The following is a 25,517-nucleotide window of genomic DNA, read 5'->3' on the forward strand; positions in this document are numbered from 1 at the left end:
GGCAATTTGCATGACAAGTGTATGCAAATTCCTCAGCAGAGCAACTCTGAAACTTGCAAAGCGAAGACAGGTCTCATTTCCAGAGACCTGCAGCATTCAGACCTAAAGAATGGACAAACAGCTGTCTGCCGACAGCTGAGCAGATCATTACACCAACATACATTTTTCTAGTTTTCCAAGTTCGCCTCCCACCTATGAAGCTGAAGTCTATTGCGGTTCATAAAATTTTGCACGAACCGAACTTTCGCTTACGGTTCGCAAACCAAAAATCTGAGGTTCGGGCCATCTCTAATTGTCTTATCTTTATAAATTGTTGATTTGCTAATTAGATTGCAAATAACCATTTTCATCCTTTTTGGAATAGCTAGTACGAGGTCTCTCCATTTCGTTTCAATCTGGAGAGGGGTGGCAGCAAAATACCACATTTCCAGTGTTGAATAGATAACTTTTTACCATTTGTACATACAATCAAGATGGTATCATGTATGGGCACACCATTCAATCGTAAACGTTTACTTTGCTCACAGTGTATTCCACTTCAGAAGCCTAGTGAATGAGACCTGAATGACAAACTGTGGCATAGTAAGATAGGATTGGCGGGTGTTTGTCACAACAATCTAATCCCTACCTTATTCATAATCTAGTAACCCTAACATAATTTACAGCCAATTTTGAACAGAAGAGGGGGAACAATGTATTTTACCAGTCTGTTTGGGTATGATTCCACACAAATGGCCTGTCTCCACTCATCAGTTTTTCTGTGCAATTTCTGCACGGGAAAACTGCAACCAATATTAATCGATGGGCTAGATAAAACTTGAATGCATTTTTCATACGCAGTTAAACAATTGAAAGCAATGCAAAACTGTTAGAAAACTCATACAGAAAAACTGACGCACTGAAAAACTAGTAGAGACAGGCCCTAGAGCTGGCCCTAGAGCAAGTTCGGACAAAAACTGAGCCACGGATGCAATGTTAAAAATAGCAGCCCTCCTCACTCTGGTTAAAAGAGGGATCCATGGGAGTCCGGATTTTGCACTTTTTCCCAGAGCTCGGATCCCCACGGAGGTAATGAAAGGCAACACAAACACTGATCTCCCTTCACACACAGAACTTTGCACACAAAACGGATGCCAAAATGGATTGCCTACTTCCTGCTCCTCCCCTCAGCATCAACTTTGCAGACTTCTTATCCAATAGAAACACCTATGAAGGAAGGACACATTTCTGACATACTCTTAAACGGACTGGAAATGAATACTACAAAACCACAACATTTAAAAAAACTGATCAGTTTTTAGAAAAACTGATCCGTTTGAAACGGGATCTGATCTGCAAGTGTGGACCGAGCATTAGAGAGGAATCTGGCATAGGCTCAACCTAGAACCATAGCCATGCAAAGTCAGAGTGTTATCCACAACACCACTGAACCGCATAGTGTGTATGTAAAAAAAAATTATGGTGACACAGTAAGCAGTTATGAAACAAAAAAGACAAACTCAGTGCAACGCCCTCTCAGCAGACTATCTCAAGTACAAGCATTAATAATACACACACAAACATATAGTATTGAAAGGCAAGGGTTCACATGAGGCAGGTTATGTCCGGACAGGAATACGGGCAGGGCAGGCCAAAGTAAATTGCCAGAACTCAGAGCAACAAGATGCTGGAACAGAATAGTATCTGAATTTAGGCTGTAAGCTTATATGAACAGCGCTCTTGCTCTAGTCTCTCATCTTTGGATCACTGTGTTATAAATCACCTTTTGCTCCGGCACCAGCAAACTCATCAGCAAGAGTTGCAAACACGACTCATCACAGCAAGCAGGAGATAGACTTTCTCAGTCGTCTTCAAAGTTTGATGGAGTTTATTAAAGGGGTTCTTTCGCGAAAAAAGTAGGCAGTTAAAAAATGTGACAGATGACAGGTTTTGGGCCAGTCCATCTTTTTAAGGGGGATTCTCAGGGCTTTCTTTGTTTTCAACAGCATTTCCTGAACAGCAGTTTAACTGCCAAAATAGCAAGATACCAGCCGGCCTCCCTAATCACTTGCACACTATTATGTCAGTTAGATTTTGCAACTGTTGTTCAGGAAATGCTGTTGAAAACATAGAAAGCCCTGAGAATCCCCCTTAAAAAGATGGACTGGCCCAAAACCTGTCATCTGTCACATTTTTTAACTGCCTACTTTTTTTCACGAAAGAACCCCTTTAAGTACACAGCTATACAGATATAGTTCATCATATCCTAGCCAAGCAAATCCTCATGTTGTGTTACATGTTGCGTTACAGCAGCGTGATTATCTTCCTGCTGAAGATAATCAGGTCCTCTTATGTCTATTCTAAGTTACATCTTCTAGACTACCTATGTACAGCATACATTATATCAGATTACATAAAGATAGGAAATTATTAGGTGTTCTAGTCAGCAGATAGAGAGCATGAAAGTAGGAATCAGAGTGAGCTCCGTCAGCCCATCCGGCTCTTTAATACCGACTAGGAAAGAGTTAAATGTGACCTCATCTTAGCTATCCCCCAGACACGACTATTGGCTTAGACCCCTCGTAGTGTCATAATACCCACCTACTCGATTAATATTTAATGACCACTTTTCACTTACTTACAGGAATGTGATATTTTGTAAACATGGCCTATGTTGATTGTTCTCGTAGTCTATTTGTCTGGGACAGTGTAGGCCTGTGGCCTTCCTTCAGGAACATGTTCTCAGTATCTGCTTGTTATCCATCTGCTTCAAGCAGACACTGAGATGCTTCTGCCTGCATCACAAGAAACTCTATTTTAAAGGTATATTCTGCGAACAAGGCTTTTACCTAAACTCAGTCCAAATAACTGAGGCCTACTTAAATTATAACACACTGGACCTCCTTTTTTGTCTTATACCTATGTATATTTTACATCGTGTGCTGAAAAACTCTGTATTATCTGTAACTACCTTGTTTGTCCGGGTAATTATTATTATGTATTATATATTCTACAACTGATCCACACAACAAAAGGTGTTGTCAATAAATCTAAATCAGGGATAAAAAAAATAACGATAGTAATAATTGGTGGAACACATACAGTAGGTAAATGGTGAAGGCTGAGAGTTTGATAACATATTCCATGCCACTTAGCAAACAAGCAGAGTGCAATGGCTTAATAGTGCTATGTGCTATGTACCCCAACCCAAAGAACCTGCCTTTTTTACAACAAGGTCACTGAAGAGATGAGAACATCTGTTTGTTTTTGAATACCTGACTTTAAACCTTTGTAGGCTTGACTTTAGTTGAAGGTCTCACTACACCCCATTTTTTATAAATGGTATGATTGCCTTGAGGACTCTTGGCATTACAGATTCCCAGCAAGCTTATGGTGAACCAGATTTCCTATGAGTGTGTAAGGGGCTAAAAAGGACCAACATTATTATTTATGTAGCGCCAACATCTTCTGCAGTGCTGTACAGAGTATATATAGTCTTGTCACTAACTGTCCCTCAGAGGAGCTCACAATCTAGTCCCTACCATAGTCATATGTCTATGTATGTATTGTGTAGTGTATGTATTGTAGTCTAGGGCCAATTTAGGGGGAAGCCAATTAACTTATCTGTATGCTTTTGGGATGTGGGAGGAAACCAGAGTGCCCGAAAGGAAACCCACGCAGACACAGGGAGAACATACAAACTCCTTGCAGATGTTGACCTGGATGGGATTCGAACCGGGGACCCAGCGCTGCCAGACGAAAGCGCTAACCACTACGCCACCGTGCTGCCCAACATGCCCTCTTACTTAAAGCGGTTTAAAACCCTGACATAATATTCAATAAAAACATGTTTTCCTACTTTTTATATGCCATACAGTTATCATATTTGCATTTGTACATAAGTATTATTATTCATTTAGATGTTATAGGTTCCTAAAAGTACAGTTTTTTGCTTTGTGAGCTGACTTTGCATTTTATTAATAACTGGTTTTAATCATTCATTCATTCAGGCAGACATGCTTTGACTCTCTGTCTGTGTTGAGCAGCTTCTCCACAGTCAGAGAATGTGTCACATTCCTCACTTGATACATTTAAGTAAACACAAGATAACATTATCTAAAGTTCGGATGCGTCTGCATTTCACTGCACTGAACTTTCAAGCTCTGTGTGTAACACTTCCAATGCTGGTCTAGTAACAAAAAAAAATGCTGGTTGCATATAATATCCTGTAAATAATGTTTTAGAGCAAAGATGAAATGCAGGGTTATATTCCATTTTAAATGCTAATCAAAACAGAAGTTTGCCTTCTTAAAACAAAAGGTATTTGTGATTATTCAGGTTGGAGTAAGCATATGAGGTTTCCCACGATGCAATACTGCTGAATATGCAAATCGTCCCTTTGGTGTCCCTGTAAGCTCAACATACCTCGAGAACCGCTGGAATGCAATGATGTGTCAGCTTGTTAATTGTGCAGAGCAACAAAAATCCAATATGCATTTAAACTGGTTGGTCATCATCATGCCATGTGCATGACATGGATTAATGTGATTCTATGTGGTAGGACTGAAACACCCTGAGTTATAGATTACCCAGCAAGCTCTTTAGCCCCTTAAACACCTTCCTAGGAGTTCTGGTTCACCATGAGCTTGCTGGGTAATCTGTAACAAACATTAAGTCTAAAACCTTTTAAAAATGTATGGTATTTTGTATCACAGTTCTGTAGCCATATAAGGTATAACATGAATACAGGAACATAAGCATCTACTGTGCTTACAATCATAGTGCTTGAAACACTTGCCAAACTTAGTTAGCTCTATATCTGTAACATTTTGTGGCATGCCTCCAAATATGTTAGAAGGCAATGATGTGAAAGCTATCCAAATATTAGTTTCAAATGAAAACCGTTTTATATTGTTTAATTACCTCCCTTTAATTTGTTTTCTGCAAGTCTGTTTTCTGAACATTAGTTCTAACATGCAAGCTCGTACATTAAAGGAATGCATTATATTTACTGTGATATTCAAAGGTATTCAACATAAAAAAACAAGTAATTGATTGGCTTTTAATTTTGGACATAGTCAGAAATGTTTTGACACTGTATAAACATCAGTGTAATGGTGCCCATACACTAATCTATTTTTCCAAGCATAATTGATCTCTGTGATTGAATCTGCCAGACATTGATGTCCCGACAAGGCCACCAGATCATAATTTTGATAAACTTTCATCCGAAATCAATGAAAATTATTGATCGGTCCAGATGGAAGATCTGGCTTAAAAGGTGGAGAGGTGGGGCTCAGCTGTAGACCAGCTGGTGACAGCCCCCAGACCCCAGGCCCTCCAGCTAATAGTGGTCCCCATGGTCCCTGCAAAGTACTTAAAGGGAATCTGAAGTGAAAATAAAACTTATGATATCATGATTTGTATGTGTAGTACAGTTAAGAAATAGATTTCTATAGATTTCCTGCTGAAATCCATGAATAATCTATGGCAATGTGCACACATAACATAGCGTGAAAGGCTGCATTTTATGTCATGCTTTCTGTTAAAGTTGTGTGTATTTTTTGTGCGTTTTTTCTGTGTTTTTGGTGCGTTTGCGGTGTGTTTCTCATGCATTTTGCGTGTGTTTAAATACGTTTGTGATTCGCACATACGTTGTATGCGTTTTTCATGCTTTTTTATATTTCCATTTATGCAAATCACTAGGAAGACAATAGGAAGCGGAAATACAGCATCAAAAATATTTTTGGGAAAAACGCATATAAATACGCATGGAAACATATGAAAAATGCATACCATTGCGTTCCCATTGACTGACGATAGCTAACGTTGGTCAAATACCTCATTGTTTGGTTCAACAGCCATTTAATCGAACAGGCCAAGATTTATCAATTGAATTATCAAATTTGAATTGCAGTGAAGTCAATGACATTCATGGTCAATGGTAAAGCACCCACACATACTAGAATCACCAAAATTGCTTGGTATGTTAAAGAGAACAGTGGGAAAATGGGATTTTAAAAAAAAAAAAACAACTTTGTAGTTTTTGAGAAAATTGATTTTAAAAAGTCAAAGAAAAAATGTTTTTTTTTAAAAAAAGGGAAACGTGTAGCTAATACCCCCTTTCCCATGAGAATCTTTACTTTTTCTCAAACAGATCATCAGGGGGCTCTGAATGAATGATACTGTGGTGAAACTCCTTTCACAGTGCGATGACAGCACCTAGGTACTGACATCACACTGTGGAAGCTTTGTTGCATTGAGGGAAATAACAGCTACTTCCAACTGCCAGAGAGCCATCCAGTATGAGTAGCCAGAACTTCCCTACCAGTATCCCCTACCTACCAGTACAGAGCCGCTCCTCTCCCCACACACACACACTCACACACTGAATTCCTAGCCAGGGAGCCCCCTCTCTCAGTATAGGTACCCAGAGAGACCGCCAGTATAGGTATCCAAAGAGCCCCCCAGTATAGGTATCCAGCAAGTCCCTCAGTGCAAGTATCCACAGAGCCCCCCCCCTATCAGAATAGGTAGCCAGAGAGTCCCTTCTCCTAGCCCCCTCTAGCCCCCCAGTATAGGTAGCCAGAGAACCCCGCCCCCAGTTTAAGGAGCCAGAGAGCCCCTTTGAATGTAGGTAGCCAGAGAGATCTCCAGTATAGGTAGCCAGAGAGGCCCCCAGTATATGAGAGGGGGGGGGGGCAAATGCAGAGTGGTGAAGTAACTCACCTCTCTGTGGTTCACACATGGCCCATCTTCCTCTTAGGCTTCCTGTCTTTATAGTGCTAATGCCATCTTTGATCACTTAAGCATTACATGATCACGTGCGGTGCTGTTACCAATGAGATGGGATGCCTAGGAAGGCCAAGTGTGGATCCCGGAGAGGTGAGTTAATTTTTATCCCACTTTGGCGGGATGGTCATCACTTGCCACTTCCAGTGCCGCAGGATAAGGGGGTAAACATGATCTGGCCTGGGTGCCCTCTTATTAAAAGGGGACTCCCAGATTCCCCCATAAGCTACTCCTTCCTGGCCTGCCCCAACCTCCTCTAGCATGATATGTATTTAACCCTTTGGGGAAACGGCCATCTAACCCCCTATAAGGACCAGGCCAAATTTGCATGCGGGGGGGGGAGTTTGGGGGGGTCAGGCAGCTGGATCCCCTCTGTTGCTAGCTGAGTTGTGTGTTCCCTGTGTGGCCAGGTGTCCCTCCTGAATGGAGCAGCATTTATTTACCTCCCAGGCTCCAGTGATGAGCCGCTGTGGACCCCTCTGCTCCGGCCGGCATCACCGCTCATACTGTAGCTCAGTTCCGGGTAGTGGCTTGATGACATCATCAAGCCGGGACCCGGCACTGACGTCAGAGTGAGCGGGGGATGCCGGCCAGAGTGGTGGGGAGCACTCATCGGGGGAATGGCAGGGAGGTGAGTGGATCCTCTTATTTCCCCCCTACCGCCGCAGCTGTCACAGTGATCACTATGATCCACCGGCGATCATAGTGATCATAAGCCATGTGCAATGGCTTCTGGTCACTGAGGGGAGATGTCAGCTTTCATATGACAGCTTAATCTCCCCTCCCGGGTGTGCACGATGGCGTCGGGAGCGGTAACGGCAGGCGGAGTAGATCCTATCAGGCTTGAACAGCCACAAGTGCGGCGTAGGATCTAATAGAGGCAGTCCCCAAATGGGTAAAGAACAAGTGACACCTATGCTAATCTAGAAAAAAAAACACATATATAAGTAGAAAAATACTAGTTCTACTTACATAACAGATGTATTGCACTGTCCACGTTATGATTCCTGTGAACTTTATAAAGGAAAAGCAGAGAATATGATTCTAGACATTTTGGTTACCTTTGAATGAAGCCAATCCTGACAATTTTCTCTCTCACTCTTTTTTTTTCTCCTCTTGCTAATTGTGTAATCGTTACCAGCCCTCCTCCAAGAGTGTTCAGACACTCCCACTGAGGTCTATACTAGGAATTACACTTTTTTATGCCATTAGAAGGAGGGGGAAATAAAGGGAAGAGGAGGAACATATTATAGATAAAAAAGACCCCACAGCATGCAACTGTTTTGTCAGCTAATGGCAATTGAAAGACCAGTGCTCCTAAGGTATGTTATAATTCCAAACCATAACAGCAGAAAAAGTTTTGAATGCAGGATTAGCATCTTTATCACTTAATACACTCAGACCAGTTGCTGTTGAAATTTGATTTTTATGGTGACAATTCTACTTTAAGGTACTCTATATGTAAATTGTCTACCAAAGTGCAATCCATATATCCAGCAAAATTAAGTACTGAATATCTAATGGTATTGTTTAATCAAACTTGGGCTCCGGCTAGCCCTGTAGTGGCCCACCATGCATCTGTACACACAGCTTCTTGTAATTTTTATAAGGACTACACTGTTGCTTTAAATGTATTATGTATATATTTCCTAGTACTAAACTTCAACTCATACATTTAACATTATACACAAGCATTTAACTGCATTACTTGGATGATGAGTTTTTTTAAAGAGTAAAATAAAATGTCGTGTTTGCCACGCATGACAAAAAAAAGCGTTTGGCAGGTCAGATTACAATTTTACCATCCTTCACTTGAATAAAGTTTGTGAAAAATAGTAAAACCGTTGCGCAGAATGATACTGTTATTTTAATGATATACATTGGTAGCACAGTTCTTCTGTATCATAACATCCTTGCACAAGCTCATAACCGAGCCTCACTCATGCATTGTGCAAAAGCCATCGGCTGTTGTGTTTAGATCTTGAGGTGTATATTTAATGGCCAAAATGCCATAATTTCCCCTATCATAATGACTGGAAAAGATAATAACAGATCACTAAAGGAAGGACAAAGAAGCACTGACTTTTTCTTGTATAATGTGTTCTGTCACTACACAGATAGTAAATAAAGGAGAGTAGCAGTCATAGTTTGGCATTATGATCTTCTTGGTTTGGGAATGATTACTCATCCACCCATCCTCCAGTACTACAGATTAAAGATAATAGATATTGATATATTTACAGTAAGTACAGTTATAAATCCATTGAGCTCAAATTATACTTGTACTTTAATGGTCTTTAATATGTTTTATTTCCCCAATCATCACCTTTCTTTAAATAAAAAATAAAAAAACACATAGCTTAATATTGGAATATATACACATTGTCACTGTAATGTACAGTTATAAGATTCTTGTTGTAGCATTACAACCACCTGACTAGTTCTGAGTGTGATTTGCAGTTAAATCTTTGCTACTGTATGCAGTTTCTCACAATGTACATATTCTACAGACCTGAAATGCCTCCCCCAATGACAATCACATCATAAGTATCCTTCATGGCTCTGTCTTTCTCTTCTCAATAGTGTCCTGGTTAGTAAGCAAAGACGATCACTCCAGGCTGAGGCTATCAGAAGTGAATAATGTCCGTTATTGTTTATTCACAGACTCCCCTCACAGCAGAAGGAGTGGAGTTCCCAGCAATTGGCTATTGCAGGAGTGGGTGTGTTAGGACACTCAGAAACTGGAATCTATCCTGTACAAACAACATGCAGCATTCATTATCCTGGTGCAACATTTGATTACTATACATGCTTAGTTTATCTAAACTGCCAATGCTCTTTTATGTAATAATTTACTCAATTAGTCTTTCCATGGAGTGATTGTAAATGATTAAACTTCACCTTTTTCTTTAATGTTGCATAAACAGATTTTTAGTTTCCAACTTGTCTGCACAGCATAATACTGTTGTACTTTATCCCTCATTTTACTTAGTTCTGAATGGTTTATTGAGATTTTTCTGCATTATTCAGCAATCTTTTTAACAAAACTTTTACCAGGAATCCTATGAAAAACATAGCACTTAAATTAATTATATAGACATTTTCAGGCTTTATGGAACTTTATTTAATTTTGTTTTTAAAGTGTTTTATTGAACAGTATTTCCTGTGTATGCACTAATAGCTAATACATACTATAGGCACAATATATTGGTATACATTTTCAGTTCGGGTCGGTCCACACTTGTCAGGTTGCAGATCGGAATGCATTTTAAACAATCAGTTTTTCAAAAAACTGATCAGTTTTTCTAAATGTTGTGCTTTTGCAGCATATACGTTTCCAGTCCATTAAAACATTAATTATGTCAAAAACTTGTCCTTCCTTCCTGTGTGTTTCTATTGGATAAAGACATCCGCAAAGATGACGCTGAGGGGAGAAACAGGCTGTAGGTAATCTACTTTGGCATCTGTTTTGTGTGCAAAAGTTCTCTGTGTAGAGGGAGATCTGTGTTTGTGTTTGTAACGAACTGCGGGCGATTTCCAGTAAGCGCACACCGCGTGCGCTGAAGCAGAAGGTAACCACCACAGTCACAGAAGCAAAGTACCCAATATAGGCTTGTAGAGGAGAATTCCAACCAGCAGATGGAGCTGTGGAGTACAGAGGGATAAGTCCTCTGTACAGCCACAGATGCCAGATTTAAATTGTACGATTTAGCAAGAATGGACAACAAGGTAGCAACACAGAAGAAAGCAAGAACAGAGACAGACTATGTGAGTGTCTACCAATCTAGTCGCCACCCAGCGACGGTAGACATAACACATCAGAACAGACCAGAGTAAGAAAGCTAATCACAAGAGAGGCGATTGCTATCAGCAACACAAGACTGAGCAAAGACAGAGCGTGAACTGAGTAAGGAAGACACCGCAAATAACCATAATCTGAACGCCAAGGAAAATAACACATGAACTAGCTAAACGCGGTCCCAGCACGTTATGCACAACAGAGACAAGCGCGTTAATTGCACGGCCACCGCACGATAAGTGCAACAGTGACAAAACGTACCAACCCTAAAGGTGGCCATACGTCTGGCCCGATTCGCGGCCGTTTCGACAGCAGATTCGATCCTGGGATCGAATCTGCTGCCAATCGTTCGCGCTAAACGCACCCGCCGATCCGATTTCCTCCCGAAATCGGATCGGGCCGTCGATCGCGCCGTGCGGGAAATTACCCTCGATCGCCCGCGGGTAGGGTGCGTGTCGCTAGCGCGGCCGATCCGATCAGGTATACATTACCTGACGCTGGCTCCCGGGCGTCTTCTCAGCGCTGCAACGCTCTGTTCCGGCTCCATCCCGGCGCTTCCTGTGTCACTGCAGTGACCAGGAAGTTCAAATAGAGGGCGCTCTATTTGAACTTCCTGGTCACGGAGTGACACAGGAAGCGCCGGGATGGAGCAAGAACAGAGCGGTGCGGTGCAGCGCGGAGAAGACGCCCGGGAGCCAGCGTCAGGTAATGTATAGGGGAGGGGGCACAGGCGGCAGGAGCAGCTCAACAGATTGTGATCGGTTTCAGGCTGAAATCGATTCACAATCTGTTTGCAGTAAAGGCAGCCATACGATCCCTCTCTGATCAGATTCGATCAGATAGGGATCTGTCAGCTGGTTGATCTAATGGCAAATCGACCAGTGTATGGCTACCTTAACTAACAAATGAACACGGAGAAAGAAAACAAATAGACAGCAAGAACGCTTGCTAATCGGTTGCCTCACACCAGACAACAGCAAGCGTTCTTTCCAGACAAGACAGACAAAAGGAGTAACCAGTAGCGACCGCAGCTAAGGTTATACTCTAAGGTTCAGACAAGAGAGGAACGCTTGCTAATCGGTTGCCTCACACCAGACAACAGCAAGCGTTCGTTCCAGACAAGACAGACAGAAGGAATAACCAGTAGCAACCGCAGCTAAGGTTATACTCCCAGGTTCAGACAAGAAAGATCCACCGCCTCTAACGCTAGGGCGACTGCGATCTAAGAACAGGACAGAACTATCAGCCACCACTGGCAATAGTACAATCGCACAGACAAGATGAGACCGAACAGGCAGTACAAATTATACACAACCTGACTGCACTAATAGGAATGCAAGGAGCACTCCCCAAGAATTAACTATACTAGAATATAGCAATAAAGATGCTGAGGCTCTAAGGTTAGTTTCCCTAATCAGGAACTATGTCGAGCAAGGAATTCTGGGAGGAAGTGACATTTATACTAGAAACCTTCAAAGGAAGCAGACAAGCAATTTGCATGACAAGTGGATGCAAATCAGCCAGCCTTGCAACCTGACAGAAAGGCCTCTTTTCCCTGGACTGACCTATGCAAACTGCATAGGAAACCACACTGTCCAGGGAATCAAGGCCAGCAGAGCGGGTTCTGACAGTGTTGCCTTTCATTGCCTCTGCGGGTATCTGGGCTCCGTGACAATCTGCAAAATACGGACTCTCCGTTCAGTTTTCTAAAACGGAGCCCATGGATCTGTTTTTTGAAGTGTGTTGGATTATTATGGCTCTGTACTAATTACAAGCTGACACATCATTGCATTCCAGTGGATCTGGAGGTGTGTTTAGCTTCTAAGGACGACAATGGTTAATTTGCATATATTCAGCAGTGATGCACTGGGAGACATCTTGGAGCTCACTCCAACCTGAATTATCGCAAATACCGAAAGTCCAATATGGTGTAGTATGTTTAAAACATGTGATTTAGAATGAAACATGAGATAAGTATACTCACAAACAAGGGTCACCACAAAGACAACCACTGTAAAAGCAGGTGAGGAGTTTAGACCTGAGTGTGGGAAAGCAGTGGTGGCCATAGTAATTAGGAGCTAATCCTGCCATTGTGACCACAGTATGGGAAAAAATGCGAGAATGAAGTAGTAAGGAATGCATGTAAATGTAAGAGATTGTGAGCTGATAGATCAGAGTTAATGTGGATGGGCAGAGGGAAAAAAAAGAGGGTTGGCATGAGGGGAAGGGTGAGCCTGGGAGAAAAAGGAAAGAAAAAAAAAAAGAAAGATTGAGGCGCACTAAAAGCAGGACATTTAAGAAGGGTGAGGAGGCAGGTGGATGAAGATATTATGTGAGGGGGTGGGGGAAGGGTGGAGGAAAGAAAGAAAGACCAAGGGGCAAGGATTGAATTGTGCAGCGTGTGGGAAAGTGTAATTAGGTAACACTGGTTGAGGATTACATTAGCACAAGAAATTTAATTGCGTGAATTGTTTGCATTATTGCTGTCAATTGCACATTTTTAAATGCACACAGGTTGAGGCACACATTAGTGCAAGAATATTAATTGAATTCATTATTTGCATTGTTGCTTCAGGGTGGCATTAATGATGCACTACAACCAGCTCTCCATGCCAGTTACCAATGTGGTCCACGCCACATTCTCCTCCTCCTGCCACTTCCTCTTCCTCCTTCTGCTGCTGCCACCTTTCAATCCTCCACTCCACTATAATGCAGATTGTATTATACACTTCTGAATGGCCTTGATGATGCACTACACCCAGCTCTTAATTCCAGTTAACAATGTGGTCTACGCTCCATTTTACGGAACCACCGTCTCCACCTTCTGCTACCGTTTTTCAGTCCTCTATTCACGCAAATTGTATTATACACTTCTGCGTGGCACTGATGATGCATTACATTCCGCTCTCTATGCCAGTTACACTGCTAATGCTCTTGATGACCCATGCTCCATCTCTGGTCCTCAATCTTTCGGCCTAATGTCAGCATGCTGCTTCTACACACCATTATAGGAAGCATTTACTCCAGATGTCATCCAGTTCATGATGTCACCTAACAATACAGTTTCCTATGGTTTTGATGGCAGAGACTGCTGCTAGTAAGCTGAGGTCACATGTAGAGCAACCCTTCCTCAGGGCCTGTACACACTGAAAATCACCAAGCGCTATCGCAAACGCGCAGCAGTCACTGTGATTGCGTTTTTCTAAAAATGCATTGCACCACTGTGTACAGGTCATCGCAATTTTCCTGATTTATCAAAAGACCTTGCGATTTGAAAAAACACATGCAATTTTTAAAATTGCCTTGCAACACAGCCAGTGTGTAGAGGCCCTTAATCTCAGGACCCACCTCCATGCTCTAATGTTTATGCTGCCTTCTGTTGGTGTCCATCACACAAAAATCCTATTTCCCTGCTGTCACTTTGACTGCCATTTTCTGGAAGAAAAACTACAAGGTCTTTACTAGCTTTTTTTTTTACCTTTCCTTTCTTTTGTTGCTACTGTTCTCCTACATATGGTTCTAACATGTATAGGAGCTTTGCTATTTACCTTAAGGTTAATTGCTCAATTGCATTGCAGAATAATACTGCATGTCAACTCACTGCCCATACTGCATTGTAACTGATAGCGTTATTCTAACTCTAACTTGCTGTATACAGAGCTGCGTAATATGTTAACGCTTTATAAATACAATAAATAATAATAATATGCAAGGTTTGCATTAAATTCTATGTCCAGTTTCCACTGCAGTTCACACTCATTGTCACACATTATAATGCATGGGTTATTCAACTGACAACTGTGAACCTAGCCTTAAAGTCAGCCCAATGACTTTAATGGAATTTGTGAAATTGGTTCCCCAAAAATTTGTGGTACCACTTCAAGTTCAAGAATATTTTTGTGAGAGGCATTCTTGCTCATCCCTAATTAATACTCAATTAGTTCAGATATGCAAGAGAAAGCATGCATGAGCGTACCCGGCAGGCTCGGACTAGGCTACCAGGAACACTGGAATCTTCCTGGTAGGCCTAGCCCCCTCCCAGGCAATGCACCAAGCAGCAGGATAGGAGAGGGTAGCAGCGCAGGAAAGGGGGGCTTGGGCACACAGCAGCGGGGTGGGGGCCCAACTCCCTTCTCCCTCATCTTGTGCCCCCCTTTTCCGCACTTCCTCCTCCAGAATTTTGCACAATGGCAGCGACCAGGCAGGGAACTACTTACTTCTCCTGCGTTCCAGGCGCCGGGGATCTGCGTCACTGCGTGTCACTTGTCTTCCATCTCCAATGCTTCTCACTGTACTTCCTGATTAGCGGAAGTACAGTGAGCAGCATTGGAGACGGAAGATACGTGGCACGCAGAGACTCTGCGGCAGAACACTGGCATCTGGATCCAGGATGAGGTCGTTTCCCGCCCGCTGCCACCAGCCCACCACTGCACAAAAAACTGGAGGGGGAGCGCAGAAGGATGGGAGGCCCAGGTGAGGGAGGGGGGAGTTGGGCCCCCTCTTCACCGCTGTGTGCCAACAACCTTCCGCCTTCCAGGCTATTGGGAACACCTATAGCTAACTATGGGGACACCTAAAGCTAGCTTCCTATACTGGGACACCGATAGCCAACTACCTATACTGGAGACACCTATAACTACCTATACTGGGACACCAATAGCCAAATACCTATACTGGGGACACCTATAACTACCTATACCGGGGACACCTATAGCTAACTACTGGGGACACCTTTAACTACCTATATTGGGACACCGATAGCTAACTACCTATACTGGAGACACCTATAACTACCTATACTGGGGACACCTATAGCTAACTACTGGGGACACCTTTAGCTAACTACCTATACTGGGAACACCTATAACTACCTATACTGGGGACACCTATAGCTCACTACCTATACTGGGGACAACTATAACTTGCTACCTATACTGGGGACACCTATATATAACTACCTATACTGGGGACACCTATAGCTCACTACCTATACATGGGACCCCTATAACTTGCTACCTATACTGGGGCCTATAGCTAACTACCTATAATGGGGACACCTATAACTTGTTACTTATACCGGGAGCACCTATATCTAACTACCTATACTGTGGACATCTATAGCTGGCTACCTATACTGGGGGAAACTATACTCAGGCTTTAGGCCCTTCATATGACACTTGCCCCAGGCCCTGCATGTTCAAGGCTACCCAGCATTGCAGGCAGTAGCACCCAGCAAAGCGCCCAGCCCTCCACAGCCAGCCCTGGCTACCTAATATATGGGCACGTGGCTACTTAATTCTATTTTCTGGGGAACATGGCTACTTAATTTATGTATACAGGGCCCATTTGGTTATTAAATTATTTTATTTTGACGCATCTGGCTATTTTTTTTTGTTTACTGTAAGGCACCTGGCTATTTAATTATTTTATCTGGAGGTGTGTGACTACTTGATATTTTTATTTAGCAGCATTTGACTACTTGATGAATTATCATGAGGCTTGTTACTACTTGATTATTTTATCTAAAGTTTATTTTGTCAGACCCACTCTTTGGGAATAACATCGCTACTTATTTTGTGTATTTTTGGGTCTGCCCATGACCCATCATGGCCACGCCCATGTTCCAGTGCATGGCCACGTTTTGCTGCGGCGCACTGCGCATGCTCCGCTGGTAGCCATCCCCCTGTTGTAGACTGAACTCACAATCTATTCCCTACCATAATCTAATGTTCTACCAAATTAATTATATAGCACTAACATCTGCACAAAATTTCTAGAGTACATGTGGCTGTGAGCCCAAATTGGGGGGTGGGGGGGGAGTGGGCCCCAGGCTGAAACCTTCCTGGTGGGCCCTTAGTGTCCCAGTCCGACCCTGGTACCAGGGGGTAGTATGCTTTCCTTGAATTGAAGGACATCCATGGCTATAATAACTAGTTAATTCCTAACAGTGGTTTTATCCAGGGATTTTATCTGATTGCGATCTGGAGTCGGGAAGGATTTTTTTCCCATTTAAAAATAATTGGTCCAAGTCTAGTAAGGGTTTTTCACCTTCTTTTGAATCGGCTGCAATATGTGACAGTGCAGGACAGTGTTTAACCAATTTAAATGGTTAAATCTGATGGACTGATGTCTTTTTCAACTAAACTAACCATGTACGCTTGTAACTATGCAACTACAAGGGACATTGCAGGGGGTACTAATAAAGAGAAAGCTGGTGTAAAGGTATGTAGACAGATAGAAAGGCTGCATGTAATGCTTGGGGGGTATACTTTTCTGAGTCAGCGTGTGTGCTCAAGACTATGTAGCTGGGTAATGGAAGAGGCTACACAGATGGCCACAGGATTAATGAACAAGGGAGCAAGATTGCCCAGAGCAACTGCAGCTCTGGGCCACCTATCACGCTAGATGCTATGTGATACAATACACAACAGACGTAGTCGGTAACAGGCTAGGGTCATACACGATAGATAAGATGGCAGTGGTACAGTGGACTAGACAGAATCAGAGTCGGTAACAGGCTAAGGTCATACACGTTAGATCAGATGGCTGCGGTACAAGGACTAGGTGAGAGAATGGTCAGTAAAGCTAAGGTCGTATCTAAGTCAGTCTGGCAGTCGCATTGAAATACATTAATTGAGTAACGAAAGTTGCATTAATATACAATGGCTGCTTAGTGCGACGCCGCACTAATCCTCAGGCTGAGTGACAAGGCAAACAACAGACAGACAGACGGAATGCTTTGCCAATCTAGTCGCTGCCCCAGTGACGGCAAACATTCACACTGACTGACATAGACAAGACTAACAGGTAGGAGCATAACTAATGGCAACCGCTGCTTTAGTTACGTCCTCAGGAACAAGGCAAGAAGGAATACTACCAACGTGGGGATGGCAGAATCCAGGCTATCAGGACCAGAAGGACTTCACTGTATCCCCGCGGATACAGCAAACATTCAAGCAAGAAACAAGGTTAAACAATGCAATATACAATTCACATGAATGACCCAGCAACAACTCAGGGAGCTGTACGCTATGTCGGGTGGAGTCTGAAATAGGAGGCAGACTTTTATGTCCACATCAGCCAATGGATGCAGGCATGCAAATTCCCACACAACTGAATGGTAATTACTCAATCCTGAGCCAGCTTGATTACAAGCTGCTAGCTGAAGGACTCTCGTAACAAATACATGCAATATTATGCAACAGCATGCATGTAGGAAATCCAGGGCTATCTGGCTGAAGTTCAACTGCAGCAAGCAATAGGAGGAGTCCTGACAGCATCCTGAGCTGCTCTGAATGATTGCAAATGACAATGAGACTTATTGCGAATGCACAACCGAATGCAAGCAGATAAGTCAGAACTGCCCGGTTGCAGTTCCACTGCAACCGACAGAACATGCTACAGGAGGGATCCTGACACTGCACAGATGCAGGGTTTTTGTCTTTTAGGGGCTCATACATACATCATTTCCAATGAAATAATCTGGTGACATCACTGCTGCTCAGTATGCCATGCTTAATAATGTGCGGGGAGGTTGGACACAAATTGTGTCAATAATGACTCTGTAAGGGTGACTCCCAGAGGTGTGTACTTTGTGAAACATGGGGTTGAGCAATATTAAAGGGACACTTAAGGCAACCACGCAGTCTCGCTCCGATGCTCCTGTCCACCGCTGGCAGCCACTTCCATTTTCGGCGACAGGCGCCGACAGGCCTGGGAACGCGGGTGATACTTAGCGTTCCTGGCCGCATTAGCTCCCTCTATACTGCTATTGCGGCCAGGAACGCAAAGAATCACTCATGTTCCCAGGCCTGTCACCGAAAACGGAGGTGCCTGCTGACGGGGGACAGGAGCATCGGAGCGAGACTGCATGGGCACTGGATGGCTGCAGGGGGCTGGTAGAAGCCCCAGGTGAGTAAAACTCATTTTTTTTTTTTGGTTGCCTTAAGTGACTCTTACAGGTACAGGATCCTGTATATTTGTAACCAGAGGCGGTTCTAGACTTTTTGCCGCATGAGGCAAAATTGTGAGATGCCGCCGCTACCCCCTGTATAATAACCCCCTCCCCCAGAATAGGTAGCCTGGAGGGGGTAGCAGGTAGGAAGGGCTATTGGGTACAGTGGCGGGGAGATCGGACTCACCCCTCACCTGGGTCCCCCGATCTGCGCTCCCCCTCCAGCTATTAAGCGCAGCAGCGTAGTATCATTAGGCAGTGGGCGGGGATGACTCACCTCTTCTGCGTTCCAGCGTGCTTCCACTCTCGTCACTTCCTGCAATGCCGTCCACCTACAGTACAGTGGGCGGCAAGAGGTGAGTCATCCCCGCCTGCTGCCTAATGATACTACGCTGCTGCGCTTAATAGCTGGAGGGGGAGCGCAAATTGGGGGACCCAGGGCGAGGGAGGGTCTGACTACTACCCCCTCCAGCTCGGTGGCCCCCCCCCCACCCACGACCAGACTTTGCCACCTGAGGAACCCGCCTCACCACGCCTTATGGGCAGCCCGGCCCTGTTTGTAACCACCAGGACATCACGGTCGGCAACAAGTTTAAATTGGGCCTTAAAGAGAATCTGTACTCTGAAATTCTTACAATAAAAAGCATACCATTCTATTCATTATGTGCTCCTGGTCCCCTCTGTGCTGTTTCTGCCATTCTCTGCTGCAAACCTGGCTTGTAATTGCCAGTTTTAGGCAGTGTTTACAAACAAACTAACCAGCTTCTAATAGGCTCAGCTAAGCAGAGTGTGTTAGTCACACAGAGCCTGCAGGGGGTGTGTACAGCTTCTAGCTAATCACAAGCAGCCCTGCACATTCCAGTCTGACTGCCTCAGCCTGACTGTGCCGACTATAGAGAGAAGATTAGATCATATAACAGAGATAACACAGCTACTGTGCAATTAGGAAAAGCTGCAGTAAGCCAGACCACATTAGAAAAGGCATAGGAACTTATAGCATAGAAGAAATAAAGATAAACAATTTGTTACAGAGTCTCTTTAAGATTGGAACGATTAGTTCAGGAATAGGAGTGCTCTCCCATCAAGAACTGCAATATTATTAGGTGCCTTTGCTGCCAACATTTGGTTTTAAAGGGGGGTCATTGTTTTTATCATCTGTCCTTGTTATTTGATACTATTTGGCCGCTTGAATAGAATCTTTATGTGTATAGCCTTGCGCTCTCTTACAATTGCTTTTCCTATGTAGGTTTCTTAAAGGTGAGACGGGTGGGATTTCTTTTTGAGGTTGATATCCCGTATTTCTACAGCTGTTGCAATAAAATAATCTTCCACTCTCTATCAAGAAACAGGCCTGGAGGAGTTTTTCTGAGCTTTTTGAGTTTTTAAATCTGCTGCTAATGTTATCCTATGTGTCTGTGCACACTGGAGCAATAAGGTTTTGTAAAAAAAAAACATAGCATTACATTGGGAAGAGCTTTTGAAACCTCTAGCATTTGGGCGCTTAATTTTTTACAAAACCTCATTGCTCCAGTGTGCACAGACACATAGGATAACATTAGCAGCAGATTTAAAAACTCAAAACGCTCAGAAAAACTCCTCTGGTGTGCACCAGCCCTAAGGGCCCGTTTCCACTAACGCGAATTTGCATGTGTTGTCCGCATGCAAATTCGCATAACCAATACAAGTGGATGGGCCTGTTTCCACTTGTCAGGAATTCTGTGCGGTCTGCTGTGCAGAAAAAATCTGCACGGCAGAGCCGTCAGAATTTGCATGCCGCACACCCACACGCGAATTGCCGGTAATGTAATTGAATAGGAAAACCGCAAGCGTTTTTGTCTTATGGTTTTCCATGCGTTTTCGCGTGCGTCATAAAAAACACATGTCAATGCTTACCGGCATTGACATGGTTAAAACCACATAGCGCAAACCGCAAGCGATTCCACATGGAAACGCAAACGAATCCGCACCCGCATGTAGATTCGTTGACACGTTTTCCGCGAGAGAATCGCAACGCACAAGTGGAAACGTAGCCTCACAGTAGCTCAAATTGTACACATCCATGCATAATTTGTCAATAGTAACTGCATCACTTTTAACAGGGCTGGCCAATTTATTATTTATTCAAAGCTTCAGATGCACACCTCCATATGTCCCACCTCCATATGCATACCTCCATATATCCCTTTCTCATGCACATGATTATTTAACATTTGTTTTACTTAAATAATACATAAAAAATAAAAAAAAATATATTTTCTTATTTAAAAAATGTCACATAAGATGGGCATAATTTATTACAGTATTGCATTTGAAACGGATGCAGATGCAAATTCTCATCCAAATCGTAATTTTGCAAATAGCAAAACATTAGCAAAAGCAATGATCACCTCTTTATGTGCTTTGACTAATTGTAACCATTAATAGACTGTTCTGCTCCCCAGTTTACACCTCTGACACTGCAGCTCTCTTTGGCAGGTTTTGGAGCTCCATATTAATTGTCATGTATAGAGTGCTTGTAAAACTCGCACAGGGGCCCAAAGCTCCTAAGCTATGCCACTGCAAAAAAGTTATGTTTTAGAAAGTATAGCATGACACACGGCTCCTACTATCCTCTGTATGTCAGGCCTCTTTTTTAAAGTAACACTGAAGCGGAAAAAAAAACTTATGATACAATAAATTGTATGTATACTACAGGTAATTCATAGAACATTAGTAGCAAAGAAAAGTGTCTCATATCTTTATTCTCAGTTAAATTGCTTTTTTTATAACATTGCTTCATTCTGTCAATTTTGCAGTTTACAAACTATACTCTGTATTTTAAACTATGAAACAGAGCAGGGAAGTTCAAAGGGTCGTTAGCTCTGCAGTAAAACCTTAAACAAACAAGAAACAGTAAGTGACAGGTTGAAATAAGTGCTTCAGAAAAAAGCATTGTTCTCTGACTAAATTAGTCGGAGAGCTCAAATAAGCTCTTTTGCATAGATAATAACTGAAGTTCCTTAACTCTTCCTGTACATGAAACAATATGAGACTCATATATGTGCTACTAATGTTTAGTGTAAATGGCTAAAGACACACTGAAGTCTCTTAAAAATAAATTTTTTATAACAAAATCCTCTTTAACATATTATTCCTAACTAAACCGCTGCATCCCCGCAGCAGTAAACTATCTAAATCCCCCCTTAGTCGCCCTCCCTCTCACCTGCAAAATCCATGACTTTCTTGGTCGTGGATTTTGCTGCCAGCATTAGCTTCCGTGTGAGGCAGGGCTATGAGCTGCAGCCCTGCCTCACACGCGTCTGTCAGCGGTGGCTCTCCGCCTCTCCCCCGCCCCTCTCAGTGAAGGAAGACTGAGAGGGGCGGGGGAGAGGCGGAGATCCGCCACTGACAGACGCGTGTGAGGCAGGGCTGCGGCTCATAGCCCTGCCTCTCACATGGAAGTGCTGCCCAGAGTGCCCCCCGGGGAGTTTGGGGAGATTTAGTTAGCATAGAGCAGCGGGGATGCGGCGGTTTAGGTAGGACTATTATGTTAAAGGGGATTTTGTAATAAAAAATGAATTTTTTAGAGACTTCAGAGTCTCTTTAACCCTCCTGGCGGTCTAATTAATTTCGCCAGGAGGGAGCGCAGCAGTTTTTTTTGTTTTTTTTTAACTCATGTAGCGAGCCCAGGGCTCGCTACATGATAGCCGCATCCCCCCGCCCGCTTCGATCAGGAAATCCCGTCGTGACGTCATTGGGAGTCCCGATCCACCCCTCAGCGCTGCCTGGCACTGATTGGCCAGGCAGCGCACGTGGGTCTGAGGGGGGGGGCGCGCGGCGTGACGGATAGCGGCGATCGAGCGCGGGGTGGTGGTGATCGGTGTGCTGACGCAGCTAGCAAAGTGCTAGCTGCATGCAGCAAAAAAAAAAGTAAGTAAATTGGCCCAGCAGGGCCTGAGAAAACCTCCTGCGCGGCTTACCCCGAACTACGTTCGGGGTTACCACCAGGAAGGTTAAAGAGAAACTCCAACCTAGAATTAAACTTTATCCCAATCAGTAGCTGATACCCCCTTTTACATGAGAAATATAATGATTTTCACAAACAGACCATCAGGGGGCGCTGTATGACTGATTTTGTGCTGAAACCCCTCCCACAAGAAGCTCTGAGTACCGCGGTACATGTAACAATGTAACAATGTTCACAGACAGAAATTAGCTGTTTACAGCTGTCTCTAACAGCCAAAACAGCTAGGAGCAGCTACATAACCTGCCCACAGTAACAATGTCACCATGTAATACATGTCAGAATGTGAATCTGGGAAAGGAAAGGTTTTACAATGAGCAAACACTGACTAAATCATTTATACATAATTATGGTAAAAAAATGAAGCACTTTTTTTACTACATTATTTTCACTGGAGTTCCTCTTTAAGGGCTTTGCCTCTGACACAGGAGACCTGGGTTCTAATCTCGGCTCTGCCTGTTCAGTAAGCCAGCACCTATTCAGTAGGAGACCTTGGGCATGTTTCCCTAACACTGCTACTGCCTATGGAGTGCGTCCTAGTGGATGCAGCTCTGGCACTTTGAGTCCGCCCACAACACATCCGTCACTCTCCAAACTTTGTCACCTTTAAGCGCTATCTAAAAACTCACTTGTTCCGACAAGCATATGCTCTACCTTAGGCTGCTTCTCTTTTTTCCCAAGACCAAATTGGACTCCTACAAAATATCCTAAAACACACTGCCTATATATGTTTATTGCATACTACCCCATGTTTATTGCATACTACCCCGCCTCTTGTTTCCCCCTATTCCTTTAGATTGTAAGCTCGCAAGGGCAGGGCTCTCTTTTGTGTCTGGGAATTCAATATACATTTTATTCATCATGTTACTTTTATCACAGTCATTACAAATCACTAATTCTGTATTCCATATTGATTTTGAAGTTTGTCACCAACTATGTACATTGGTGTACACGATGGTCTGTATTATGTACCCCATGTTCCTTTCTTACTTTTTACAGAGCAATGGAATATATCGTGTCATTTTTGTCATTTGTCAAAATGTCATTTTTAAGAATTTGTTATTGTGTCAGGAATATTTTTACATATATCTCTCCTTGAAAATACGTACTTAAGTACTTAAATAAAATAAGTACCTCTAAGGAAAACCAGGAAAAGGGCCATGTCCCAATGATTGTCACCTACAACCCACACCTGGAAATCTTTAAAGAGATTGCAAAATAATTTCATCTCCTTTTACACAAGAAATACAGACTGGGCAATATTCTATTGTTGAACTCGCCAGCACTTATGTAAGGAGGCGCGGAGGAGCAGCCGCCTCTGCTCAGAGTGAGGCGGCTGCTCCCACTAAAGGCATGGCGGAACGCCACTGGGTCCCAGCGCGGAGAGGCCGCCGCCCGTACGGCTAGCGGTGCGGCCAACCCCGCACATGGGGGACCGGAGGGATTGCCTCCAGGTTTACAGTGATGCGCGCGCACTCAGGCAGGGAACTTATGACAGCCAGAAGTGAGTCAGCTGACCAGGTTGGTCAGCTGACTCTGGCTCCACTCCTCATTGGTCAAGCACTTGGGGAGGTGCTGGAGAGATGCATGTGTATATATACTGCTAGCTGGTCATTTCCCTGGTGTCTGGCGTTGCGACCACATACGTGGGAGCACTCAGACCTGTAGTCAGATCCTTAAGTGTGCCGGGACCAGCTGGAGCTGTAATCCTACACTTAGCTAGATTCTGTTGATAGCTAAAGTACTAGTTTGATTGATTCTCTGTTGCCGAACCCCGGCTCGTCCTTAGACTCTGCTTCTGCCTCCTGATCTTGTACCTCGATATTTCTGATACCCTGTTGCCGAACCCTGCCTGTACCTTAGACTCCGCCTCCGCTTTCTGTATTTGTACCTTATCTGTCCGTGTGTTACGACCTGACTTGTAAGACCTCGAGAACCGACCTTACGATTGGAGGCGGTTCCCCGTCCTGTTAGTGACACTTCCTCCAGAGAGTCACTTTCAGACAATCCTTCCTACTGTCAGTCTGATTCCTCCCGTCTTGGAGGGTTCAGGTCTTCGGAAGGAATCCGTGCAGCACTCCTTACTGCACTGAGGCCTAGTCCTCTAAGTGTTACTGTTACACCCAAACACTACACTCTACTCAGGTGAACAGAGGTTAGCTGGTATATCGGATTATCGGTGATACTGCAGATCACTTATAATCTGGTATACATCTGTATTCCCCGTGATACTGCAGATCACCGGTAATCAGATCCTCTCTGTGCTTCACCGATCGTTACAACTTAGTTCTTAAATTAGATGATGCTCCCATTACATAATCCAATTTCAGTTAACACCCCCCGGGGGGAAAAAGAACTCGCTTGGCCGATATTAAGCCCAGCGAGTTCTTTACACCATATCCTATTGAGTTCTACTTTTGACGTGGAAGACCAGGGTTTGAATCCTGGCTAGAGTCAGTACCTATCCAGTAAGGAGTGTTTAAGTGAACCAGAACAGAATGGTACAGAAAAATTGACACCGAGAGCCCAATATAGTGTAGTATGTACTGGAAGATGTAAAATATAGTACAGTACAAAATATACAGTGGTGTGAAAAACTATTTGCCCCCTTCCTGATTTCTTATTCTTTTGCATGTTTGTCACACTTAAATGTTTCTGCTCATCAAAAACCGTTAACTATTAGTCAGAGATAACATAATTGAACACAAAATGCAGTTTTAAATGATGGTTTTTATTATTTAGTGAGAAAAAAATCTCAAAACCTACATGGCCCTGTGTGAAAAAGAAATTGCCCCCTGAACCTAATAACTGGTTGGGTCACCCTTAGCAGCAATAACTGCAATCAAGTGTTTGCGATAACTTGCAACGAGTCTTTTACAGCGCTCTGGAAGAATTTTGGCCCACTCATCTTTGCAGAATTGTTGTAATTCAGCTTTATTTGAGGGTTTTCTAGCATGAACCACCCTTTTAACGTCATGCCACAACATCTT

At 43.4% G+C, this 25,517-nt stretch overlaps 1 protein-coding gene across 1 annotated transcript in view; it reads right to left on the reverse strand.

Moving 5' to 3' along the window:
• The window catches only part of LOC137544515 (amine oxidase [flavin-containing] B-like), a 223,187-nt gene extending 213,753 nt beyond the window's left edge, over window positions 1-9,434 (reverse strand). The window contains exon 1 of the mRNA XM_068265601.1: window positions 9,284-9,434. Within this exon, the coding sequence (XP_068121702.1) occupies window positions 9,284-9,329 (46 nt within the window). The 5' untranslated portion in view covers window positions 9,330-9,434. The remainder of the gene's footprint in view (window positions 1-9,283) is intronic.
• Window positions 9,435-25,517: the final 16,083 nt, after the last annotated feature.

Source organism: Hyperolius riggenbachi, chromosome 2 (genome assembly GCF_040937935.1).
Source record: "Hyperolius riggenbachi isolate aHypRig1 chromosome 2, aHypRig1.pri, whole genome shotgun sequence".
In the NCBI taxonomy this organism is placed as follows: Eukaryota; Metazoa; Chordata; class Amphibia; order Anura; family Hyperoliidae; genus Hyperolius; species Hyperolius riggenbachi.